The sequence below is a fragment of the Triturus cristatus genome, chromosome 11 (assembly GCF_964204655.1).
Source record: "Triturus cristatus chromosome 11, aTriCri1.1, whole genome shotgun sequence".
Classification (NCBI taxonomy): Eukaryota; Metazoa; Chordata; class Amphibia; order Caudata; family Salamandridae; genus Triturus; species Triturus cristatus.
Genome location: NC_140594.1, coordinates 1,084,295,576 through 1,084,307,891, shown reverse-complemented (window position 1 = coordinate 1,084,307,891; position 12,316 = coordinate 1,084,295,576). Strand labels below are relative to the sequence as shown.

General features: G+C 44.3%; 1 protein-coding gene across 7 annotated transcripts in view; it reads left to right on the top strand.

Moving 5' to 3' along the window:
• The window catches only part of FNDC3B (fibronectin type III domain containing 3B), a 561,687-nt gene that overhangs the window by 318,808 nt on the left and 230,563 nt on the right, over nucleotides 1-12,316 (top strand). For all 7 annotated transcript variants that reach the window (XM_085635440.1, XM_085635435.1, XM_085635438.1 and 4 more), the window contains one exon: nucleotides 7,142-7,385. In XM_085635440.1, the coding sequence (XP_085491566.1) occupies nucleotides 7,142-7,385 (244 nt within the window). The remainder of the gene's footprint in view (nucleotides 1-7,141; nucleotides 7,386-12,316) is intronic.

Here is a 12,316-nt window from a genome sequence, read left to right as displayed (position 1 = left end):
GTCATCTTTTCTCCACTCATATGGAATTATTTCAAATAATGAAATGCAAATGCTGTTAGCCAATCTATCTAAAAAAGGAATATAACCGAAATATGTTGTCAAGATGAGAATGGCCTAATTGAGATCAGTCCAGATGCTCACATCCTATAGAACCAATCAATACCTACAGCTTAGAGTCAAGAGAATTGGCAAGTCTACCGCAAACATGGTCTCGCAATTTTTTTAATTCACCATCAATAAAGATCCCAAAAAAAAACTCCCATACTTAGTTAGACCAGTCAGCCTGGAACCATGCATGGCCCTGAGATAAGTTTGCAAAACCACATTCTAAAAAGCCTTGAACATTGTTGGGGACCATAACACAGGATGGAAAACAAGCATTGGCATTGCCAAGAGGTCTCGCTTTTGGGACCTTATAAGTATTTAGTTATGCAGCACAATATCCTTGTTGCAACAACATGAACTGTTGCATGGCTAAACACTTATAAGGTCCCAAAGGCAAGAACTATTGGCTATGCCAATGCTTGTTTTCCCCTGCTACAGACACCTCTACCATCTTTAGTTTATGATGCCTCACAGACCACCGTAGACTCGCCAAAGCTCTCAGACACCCCCTTGTTATTCTGGCCCCCGGCTTCTCGGTGACACCTGACAGACACCTATCGCCCCTTTTGAGTCACATCTACATCCAGTTTCCCACCTGTCTGACGCCCCTCACAGTGCAATCTCATCAGCGCCCCCACAGACGGGGAACTCCAACGCACCCACATGACAATCCCGTTGGACAATGAGAGCGGGGCCCGGGGTGATTAAAGAAAGAAAGGAGCTGGAAACTCTCACCCCCTCCATGACAGCAAGACCTCAATGAAGCCCCCTCCCCCACACACAAGACAGAGAAGTGAGGCACACACGGACAGGCTGCTTGTGTGGGGAGGGGAAGAGGCACAAGTGTGAAGGGTGGGGTGGGGCATGGAGAGCAGCACGCGTGCTCTATATATCTATATAGGATGGGGGGAGCTGAAGGATACACCTACGAGCAAGAAGGGGATTCTTAGCACCGCTGGTGTACATCCAATTACTCAAGGAATTGAAGGAAGGGGGGGATTCAGTCACCCCTCAAATCAGTGCTCAATTAATGTGGCTTGCATGTGTGTTTTGGGAGGTAACAGCCACCCAAGTGCACACCGAGAGGGGAAATGCAGCCAGCGTATGCATCCACCACTATTGTTTTCAGGCCTAGTGCACTTATGTGTGCTTAGGGGCTGCTAACTATTCGGGTGTGGGGGGGCAGTCCGCAACCCGGCCCAGTGCCATAGGAGGAAGGGAGGAATTAGGCCGCCCGGTGCACACACTCAAGGAGGGAGAAGGCCCCAAGACCTAACAATGAGAAGTGAGGGGAGAGTCAGTGGCCTGGACTTTTGCAGGGGTCTCTTCCGGTAACAGTTGGGGGGAGGAGTCCTGAAGCGTGGGGTGGTGACGCTCACGATGGAGCCGCACCTTATGGACTATGTTTTGCAGTTTCAACAAGTAAACGAACGCTGACAGCAAAATGCTAAATGAAATAAAAGATGAGACAGATTAACTACTCACACAGGACATGGGCGACCGTCAATCTGTGATGGCTCACACGCCGCCTGCTTTGGCTAGCTGCATCCTTTGATACGCATCAGGGGCCCATCTGCACAGAGGCACCCTCTACAGAGCCCAGGGAGTGTTAGGCTGTGCACACTCCTCCGCGGATCCTTGGGGCGCTGGTCCTTGCACCCTCAATACAGCAAAGCGGCTAGAGGTCTGAAAGCAATGATCCACGGGGCCCAGGGTGTTATCTCTGCTCCCTCCACTCAGTGTCGGCTGGTTGCAGCACGAGGGCGCTTGGCCTGTGAACCCCCTCCTGCCAGAGCATGGGGCGAATGGTCGCTGCACCCTTCCTCCATGGGCCCGATCTAGTTGCACCGCCCGGGCTGCACCTGGCTCACGCAGCCGCTCCCGTTGCTCAACTTCCTGTTTCTTTTCTCAGGTGACTTCCTTACCTGAGGTCACTGAGCACAGAAAGTAAGTTAAAGTCTAAAGGCAACCATATCTCTGCAGCCCCCCCCCCACACACTTCCCCCGCGGTCTTTACTGTGCTGGTCTAGCAAGAACGAAAAAACATTAATGAATGAAAAGATACCTTTGAGGTGCTGAGTGCTCTTAGTGAAGGAAAGGAAAAAACTGTGAAATGAAGGAGAATGATAATGCGAGAAAGAAGAAAATGAATTAATGAAAGGAGACTTAGAAACAGAAGGAAAAAGGTAGAAGCGACAAATGAAACAAGTTTGTCGAGGAGAGGAGGAGGCAGCAGGGGAGGCGGAGAGAGGAGGGGGCCTGTGCCTGTTTCCCTTGCAGGAACGAGCAGGAGCACCATCTGTTTGCAAGTTAATTACAAACAGATGGTTTCAAAGCTCGCTCCCGCAAGGGAATTGCTAAACGTGCACGCGTTGCCATTGAAAGCAAAGCAATGCGCGCATGTTTTTTGGGCGAAAAACCAAATCGATTTCAAGAGGTCAACTACTAAGCAGCGCATGCGCGCTGCGTAGGTGAGACCTAAAAATTGGAAAGGAATAAGCAAAATGAAAGCTTTGAATTCATGAGAGCCATAGATTGGGTTTAACCACAAGAACCAAAGAAAGCCTCATTAGCAACCATGGCAGTCAAAAAATGGTTCAGTCTGGAACTGCTGGTTGTGAAAATAAAGGGCCACAAGTTGTTCCTGTGGTGAAAAAAGCCTAAATGTACTAAAGCAATTATAAAGTAAAAGAGACACAAAAACTCATTATGTGGCAGGAACAATGAGAGTGACCAAGTAGGTTGGTAAACTATGATTTACCTTTAAGCCCCGAACATAGGTTCTTCAAGGTCATAATTTACAACAGCAGACAACACAGTGAAGGGTTACTGAAATAAACAAAAGACCTAAAACGTGCCTTCCTATTTGAGACAACACGTAAAATCACCTTGCAATCCCACAACCTCCAGTGCTTTAAATGGGCCGGTACTGTCAGGTACTCTGCATTTTTTATTTTGAGAGGAGAGTGCCTGCACTTCTCACGAGTTACGTAATACTTTTCATTGGAGAGTACCAGCACTTCTCAGGAGGAAGCCGGTACTCTGGTATAAAGTCCATCCATCAATTGTGTGTCTTTTGCTTTCTCGCACTCAGTGCGCCAGGTATGCCCAGACGTGGGCCCTGTGCTCACTGTGCCACTGGATTCAAGCTATCCTGGCTGATGAGGGGCGAAACCCCAAAACCGGTCCTAGGAGGCTTGTTCCCGGTCCAGGAGGACCTGGCTTGGCAGTACGGGCTGGACTGTTCCCATGAGGCACAGGGTCAAGACTGATTTGCATATGGCCAGTTCTAAACTGGGGTGGCATGGTGAGCAAAAGAATGATGGATTTCACCCATATCTCTTGACTGGGGGTGAATGTTTTTATGTGTTCTGCATTCCGTCCATCAATTGTGTCTTCTGGTATAGAGTACCTGCACTTCTATTTTTCCATTTCAATCACTCATTAATGGAATAAGCATAGTCACAGAATCGATGTAACAGTTATGCAAATAATGTGTGTCTGCATAGCTCAAGCCCCTGTAGAAAGGAATTATGCAACAGGCAGCATAAGTCACTCCAAAACAATTCCATAGGCTATTCGTATGAGAATGCTACAGCGTCATGCTTTCATACACGTTTAATCTTTGTTTCTGCTTCTATAATAAGAGAGCGTGTAAGGTGCATCCGTTTGTACCAGGCTGTCATTTCCAAATTTAAAACGCCTGTCTGGTGACGACACGACGAACCTGCCTGACGTCAGGCATCCTAGCGCTGAATGGGAAATATAAAACCTGTATGTCACATGTCAGTACGTTCTTTTAAAGCGGTGCGAAGTTATGACGTCGGTGTTAACGTCAAAAATGCGACAACAAAGCCAGTCTAAGCACAAAAATTGCTAGGAAATATACGGCGCTCCAAATTAAAAAAAACAACAACAAAAAACTGTATAGCACAAAAGGTCAGAAATGTAATTGAATATCCTTGCCTGAAACACAAGTAGTCCGCTGACCTTTCTGTAATTGTTTTGCTCGTTATGCTCTTCACACTTATCTGTCACTGTCTGAAATCCTTTCGGAAAATGTTTTTTTCCGACGGTTGTTGCCGAAGTTGAACTTCCTTTCCCATAAATCGCGCAGTTGCTCTAAACTGCAGTGCAATTACCGGGCGCAGGTTGATTAGTTAACAATTAACGTTGAGCTTTCTGTTCCTGCCGTCGCTTTTCCATGCGTTTTGTGATTAACTGTTACTGGGTTAAATTATCTGGCGGGAGACCGGCACAGACGGCATTGTTCTCAAGAAGCTGTCTGAACACTGGCGCAGTCACCAGAGCTTGCTATTAACAACTGCTTCCGGGTCAATTATGGGACGTGGGAGAAAATGGCTACCACGGGGGCGTTTAAAGGGTGCCATGGGTCCAAGTGCATCTAAGGGACACCCACTGGATGTGTAGTACAGTATAACCACAATTTGGGTGCAGTGGGCTGCTAGCATTCCCCGGCCTGGTACTACTGCACCTGTTGTACTATTGATGGCTACTCCAAGGGCTTTAAGTGGAATGAAAAAGCGGGGGAAGGGGGGGGGGGGGGTGGGTGGGTATGTGGGGGGAAGGATGATCTCTCAAACGGGTGGAGCCAATGTCATTAAGGAGGGTCGTAAAAACACATAGGATAAAAATCTGTGCTTAGCAAAGTGTGCCGCCCAACTGGTAGTGTTGCGCTTCTGTCAGTGCATCCAGATATATACAATGGGAAACAGCCTTTACAACGCATGCCATTACTCCGCATGCCGTTGCAACGCAAAAGGTGTGTAGCAGTGGGTAGAAGGTGTTGGATTTAACTCCAACTCCTTCCCTACTGTTGCACACACTGGAGTTGGAATAGAAAATTAAAATATTCCAACTTCCACGCTCCCCCGACAGCATGTCGGGGTAAAGTTTTGCGTTGCAACGGGTTAATAGCATGCGTTGTAATGTCACATAACCATATACAATGCAAGTAACAGTGGCGTAGCTAGACCTGTTGCCGCCCGTGGCATCCCTGCGGCAGCCGCCCCGCAGTAGTATGAGGAGGCATGCTGTGGCGATCCCTGTGACAGCCACAGGTAAGAGCGGGGGGGACTGCCCCCCCTCGCCCCACCCTTTGCGCTGCCACTGACAAGTAACATTACACCAACAAGCCAGGACTGTTGGCTTTGTCAATGGTTGTTAGTTGTGTAAGATAAATAAGCAAAAACTACGGCTTCGTTGTATAGAATATTGAAAATGCTTCAGTTTTGAAATGATGAGACTGTGAAAGAACTTTAACGAGTCCCTTTGAAGTTGCCTCAAAGGCAGTGAAGGGTGGCACTGCTGCAGAGTTAAGGTGGGTTTTTTTTCACTCAGAGGGTGAGGGCAAAAATGGAGAGCCCGATAGGGACCCGTCGAAGCACCTGCTTTTTAGAACTACCGGTGCTGAGCACCGGCAGGACCTGGCCCACTTAAAGCCCTGGCTACCCCTATATCTGCATCCCCTGGTGTGCTAATACTAACAGCAGCATTCCACTTCACTGCTAGTGTTTTTATTATAGCTTTTAGCAATAAGCATTGCACCAGAAAAGTCTGGGAAACAGCTCTGCTCAAGCAGTGTTTGTAGCCACACTTGGTGAGGAGAACCTTGGGGCCTTTGACATTCTTGAGACGGTTGCTTCGTAGTTATCGACGCTTAGAAGTGTAGTTCCCCGCCCTCTCGAGCCAAGGCCCGAAGTGGATGGTGGCAAGGCCCTTCTCCATGGCTCCCCTACTGGCACCCTTTAAGGGCATCCACCGTGCCGCAGAACGTCTAATCCTGGCCCTAAAGAAATATGATCACTTCACTCCCTTCCAGATGGAACTCTGTTGACTTCCCTTAGTGGCCCACACCATATTCAAAACCAGATGCACCATTGACAAAGCCATCACAACCAGCTCCCCTGCATATCCTGCAGACAAACTCACCATCTCTGGGGGGTCTCGGCAGAAGACAAAACAAGGCAGCAGACCTTTTGCCTCATATAATCAAGAGCTAGAACAACATCCCCATGCCCACCAAGACCACCCCAACACTGTTCTCATTTAGGAGAGAGGTAAAGATGCTCCTCCTTAAAGAATACTATGTCATTATTAAGGCTCCCTGTTTTCCGTTGTTACTGATTTTTACACATAAATGCAGACAGAAAACAATTTATTTTCTGTTTGTATTTATTTTTAAATGTGGATAAAAACTAAAATTGGGTATTTTTTTGAGTGAGTCTAAATGCTGTAAAAAGGGGAGGTTGAACAAAATAAAGGAATTTTAGTAAAGAACTTTAAACAGCAGTAGACATACACAACCTTGATGCTAACATTTGCATGTTTTCTTATATGTGCATATTTTATCATCTGAGTGTGTTTATAGCACTGAAACCAGGCAGGCGTTCAGGCATTTTGTGCATATCTATTGGTTAAATAAATGTAGAGATATACTAATTTCAGCTTCATTTATTCACAAAACCCAAAATAAATATGGATAAATACAGATAAAATTAGCAAAAAATAAATATGGATAAATGCAGACGGAAATGTTAAAAAAATAAATGCCATAAAACCAGGAGCCCTAATCCTAATGCATTAACCATCCACAAACCAGCTACCTTTCCTATTGTTGACTTTTCGTTTGTCTTTGACATTGTCCAGCACTCCGCTGCCTCTTGACCAAGTTTTCTCAATAGACATACTACATATATACACACATACATATTCTAAACTACTAGGAAGAGTTTCTAAGGCATAAATAAAAAGTTGAGTGAGCAAGATTTCTTGAAAGGTGTGCAGATGCAAAACCTATCTTCAGATTCTTCAAGGTGTTTCAAGGTAAATGAAAAACTTCCATTATCACAATCACCACTCAGCAATTTTCTCAGTAAACTGCTGATTCTGTAAATGTAGTTTAGAGATGTCACTTACTTGTGATGCAGTGTTGAATATGCATTGATGGCTTCCAAGCTAACATACGCTTGCTCACGTTCGTGCTAAATGCGCCTCCATTCTTTTTCTTCCTCAGGTCATCGAAGACAGCACAGGAGTCCGCCGGGTGGTGGTGACACCACAGTCTCCAGAATGCTACCCTCCCAGCTACCCTTCTGCCATCTCTCCAAGCCATCATCTAGCTCCATACCTTGCACACCACCCACATTTTATTCACAACTCGCACACGGCTTTCTATCCGCCAGTCACTGGTCCTGGGGAAATGCCACCCCAGTTTTTCCAACAGCACCACCTTCAGCCAACCATATATGGAGAGCAAGGTAAGCTAACAAAGTCCATGTCTCTTTATATCATATTTGAATTGTTTTTAATGTTTATTGAACGTTTTTGTGCTTCTCTGTGTGAGCACTTCGGGCATGGTTGATGTTTTATTTTCTTATAACAAATTCTTAATCTATACAATAAATACATAAATGAGGAATTGTGCACAGGTCCAACTTTTTTCTTAGGAACCCTCTGCTAGGACTGCAGAAATCCAAGGTTGCTGCATGCTCAGATTGCCTAGTCTTGATTCCACCTCACAACTCTTTTCTTCCACCGTTCTCCACGCCCTGTTTCATTATCTCCCTCTCGTGCTGGAGCCTTTTCGCCCCCACTGCCTCCCTTTGTCACAATTTTCTTATCTTTGTCTTCATCCTTGTTTCTCGCCTTTGTCAAAGTCTGATGTTGGCCTGATCTCCAAAAATGAGTGTTGGTGCTCACCGCTTACATAGTCAAGTAATGACGCCAGGTTGAAAGTAAAGTTAGTTTAATGGACATGTCTAAAGTTTTGGTCAGAATACGGCTGCATCTCTTTTTTATAGCAGTTGGAAAGTGAGAGTCTTAAGTAATGATTATGCTTTGGAAATCTGCCATTTCACATACCCAGTCACCTGAAAACCAGGCTCATTTTCCAAAAAGTTCTTTACTGTAATTTCCTGCCAAGCCTTCACCCACCGTAAAGCAATCTATGTCATGACGTCCATAAAACTATCTTTTTTTGGGGTGGTGGGGGGGGGGGGGTGGTAAGCTAGGTTGAGAGGAAAGCTAGTTTTATGGACATGAGTGAGAATAAATTAGAATGAGAGTATGAGTGAGATTATCTGTGTAAGTGAATGTAAAGAAACATATGTAAGTGTGTAAGAATGTGTGCGTGCGTGTTGGTAGAAGTGAGTGAGGGCCAGGTGAGTGAGGGAGAGTAAGTAGGGCTGAGTGAGAATGGAAGAGTGAGCCTTTAAGAGTGAGTGTGAATGACAGAGCGAGTAAGAACTAGTGTAAGGCAGTGTGAGAGTTTGAAGGAGTAAGGGTATGTGCATGAGTCAGAAGTGTGTGAGTGAATGTATGTGAGCATGAGTGAGAGTGAGTGTGTTTGTTATTGTGTTACGTCTGTCTATTGCTGGTCCTGGCATGGGTCCTGTGTGATACCCGGAACAGGAAGAACCGAGGATTACTGCACGCCGTGCCAGACTATTTAGCTGCGCTTTAAGAAAAATATAGAAGTTAAAAAATCGCCGAAGCTCCGGACACGTGTCTCTATTTAAACAGCTGATACCTCGAGTAAATAGTTTCCCCTTCGAAGAATGACAAAAAGGTTGTAAGAAAAGAGTTACCTCGCGGAGGCGTAGGGACTCGTGCACCTAAACACGCCTTAATGATACGTTGATAAATACGACGACATCGATTTATATTTGATTTATATTTGATTTAGCGACTAGAAACATTAAGGATCTTATGAAAGGTGTCCTGATTTTACCCCAGTCCTGATGAGGCCCAAGATATTTCGGGCTGCAACGCGTCGACCTTTTGAATTGGAGAAGCCCTATATAAATTAAAATATTACAAATAATTGAGATAGTATGATTAATTAGAAGAGGGCTTATGCTTTTTGTCCCTTGATGTACTTTCCCTTAAATAGATTGGGCGATCTCTAGAAAACAGAATGCTTATAATACATTGGATCAGCATCTGTATTTATAAGTTAGGGTAAAAAAGGAGATTAAGGACTTTACACTCACTATAATACTTGTTTAAAGTGAGGTGTGTATAAACTCTTTTGTTGTTTATAAGAATTTTTGTATTTTTTGTGTCTATAGGATTGTTGTATAAATTTATGTATGTCATTGAATGTGCACTTTTGAGATAATTTATCCGAATAGATCTATAAAAAAATAAATTTTTGAAAACTGCAGTTTGTGGTGGTGATATTCATTCATATTAAATAATTTGATAAATTGTTTTCTTCGGAGGATTAATTAATATTTTCCTACCAAGTTTTTGTTTACAGTATCTATTCCAACGCATCATTTATTGTATTTACTAGTTTATATGTGCCCAGATGCGTTTGGAGTAATAGGGCTGCCCCGTTTGTACCTACACGGTCCTGGCACACTAGCGGTAATTGTTGGCTTACAGAGGCAACCATAGCAAAATGCTAGCATATTGGAGGTGATTCACAGTATAAGTGGTACCCAGGCAAAATGCTGGCGCATTTGATGATTTCTTCCTATTTGGGACCCATGACAAAGTGCTCGTGTTGGCATATTAGATGTAATACACAAAATATGTGGTACCTATGGCAAACTGCCCTTCAGGTAATTCTTGACATACAAGATGCTCATGGCAAAATACTGGCACTTTTTAAAACAAGAGATGATCCTTTTTGTATCACACACTTAGTCAATACCATACAACAATGTATATCTTATGGAAATGAAAGGAAATCCACCCTTCACTTGCATGCACTGCACTATCTTAACACCGAACACTGTTTCATGCAAACATTTCTAGTTTATTCTAAATAGTCAATCCTTCACATATTCAAAGTTAAAATATACGGTATACAATATTTCATTGGTAAAGTTTAATATTATACTAAAAAAATAAAAACGAATATTGTAATGTGATTTTTCTTGGGAGATTATGGTTATAGTTAGTTTTGTGATTGTGTAGTTCAGAGCCATTCCTTTTTATAACAAACACATTTGTTTTATATATTATTGAGATGCATTTGCGATGATATTTTGCACATAATACGAATATTGGTTTAAAAAATGTTAATGGTCTCTTTTGGTTAGAAGGGTATCTCTCCCATATTTGTGAAAATACTGGCACTAACATTCTGGGCTAAATTATTGGCACTAGGGTGGACTGCCATGGCATGTTGGGAGGGGCAGGCATCTATAAAAAAAAATGCTGCTTTTTACATATTGGTGACAATTTTGTCATATAGGTCAACCACTTTGAATGAATGCTGTTGATTGCAAAATTGTGACACAGGAATATTTTATGTAATTCTTGGCATAAAGGAGACCTGTAGCATATTAATTAGGGTGAATATCTATGACAAAATGCTGGCTCTGGGGCAAAGGGATTCATTATTGACATAGCGGGCACAATTGCTTTGTTGGGGGGTGGGGGACGTGCTCACTCCCTGGGAGCATTTGGCAACATGGACTTAGTGCTACATTAAAAAACTTCAATATTTAAGGAATGCCCTTTCAGAGCCCCTACTTTTCCATCAAGTTTATGAGAAGATTGTGCTTTAAAATACAGTATTTGTCCCAATTGTTTTCAGAATTTTCTTAGTTGGAGACCCCCTCCAAACCCTAGTATACATTGGGCTCGCTCACCCACTCACCGCACTTCAGGACAAGTATAATGCGACACCGCTTTCACCAGCTGCCACTAGGTCGAAGCATTGATATGCTTACCTTTACTTTTTCTTTTGACTGAAAAAAATCAAAAACTTTCATCTTTTTGCTCAAAATATTATTGTGATGACATAGGGTAGAGGTTAAGTACATGTCAGTTGTAGAGCACTAGCCTTGTGTGAGCGTGGAGCATGGGCTACTTTCTTTTTGAAAAACTTTACAAATAAACCTCGACGTTAAACCCTCATTCAAGGATTAAGGTGTATTCACATGTCGAGGGTATTGTACGATGTGTTTCATTCAGTCTATGGGAGACGTCCCTTAGGTTAGAGGCGTGCTCGCTTCTAGCTTGCGCAGCCTTCCTTTGACGGTTAGAGGCGTACTCGCTTCTAGCTTGCACAGCCTTCCTTTGACGGTTAGAGGCGTGCTCGCTTCTAGCTTGCACAGCCTTCCTTTGACGGTTAGAGGCGTGCTCGCTTCTAGCTTGCACAGCCTTCCTTTGACGGTTAAAGACGTGCTCGCTTCTAGCTTGCACAGCCTTCCTTTGACGGTTAGAGGCGTGCTAGTTTCTAGCTTGCACAGCCTTCCTTTGACGGTTAGAGGCATGTTCGCTTCTAGCTTGCACAGCCTTCCTTTAACGTCACTATATGTGCAGGAAGTAGCGCTTGCATTGGAAAATGATGAGAGTCGGTGCTGTAAGGGTTGGGGCCCTAGTCCCTCATGCAGCTGCAATCACAATAGAAACACCTATTGATATTGTCTAGAATGCATATGCAGTGTTACAACGCATGTGTTTAGAACGCATGGCATTAGAGCGTGGTCATTACAACGACGGCATTGTTACATCGCAGACCATTACAACGCAAGTCATCGCAACGACTTTGTTTAGGGGGTGCTCTGGATGTTGGAATATTATAATTTACTATTTCAACTCCAGTCTGTGCAACAGTAGGGAAGGTGTTGGTTTTAAAGTCCAACACCTTCTGCCCCCTACTGCAAGTCCTGTAACGGTTTGCGTTGTAATGGCATGCGATGTAACAATGCAGTCATTGTAATGACCGCGTTGTAATGGCATGCGATGTGTAAACATCATTGTAAATGATGCTTACCATCTAGAACAGGCCCATGGCATGTGTGCCCGGCTATTTTTATTAGCAGGGTCACCTGACCAAAGCGCTGCTCAGAAGCCAGTGGTCGTGTTATTAATTGTCAGCACGTCCAATAGCAAGGCTCCGTAGACCTGAAATGTCCTCCGGCCTCTTTAATCCACTGCTAGGCACTCCCGGACCCTTTATCTCACTGTTACAGGTTCCTGCTTTCTGCCTTGGTGACGTTTTTTCCGTCTTTCTTTTCCTCCTTCTTTCCCATTTGTGTGTTTTTCCCTCTCATGCTCTCAGAAAATGTCTGACGAGCATTGGCATAACAAAACTTGAGGGGGCCCCCCTTGCAAAGTACAGGGAGGTCCCCCCACCCCTGGACCCAGCCAGGAGCTCTCAGGCTAAGGGCCCGCCGCCCGTGCACAGTGCCGTAGGGGTCTCCCTGGAGCTTTGGCCTCCCCACAC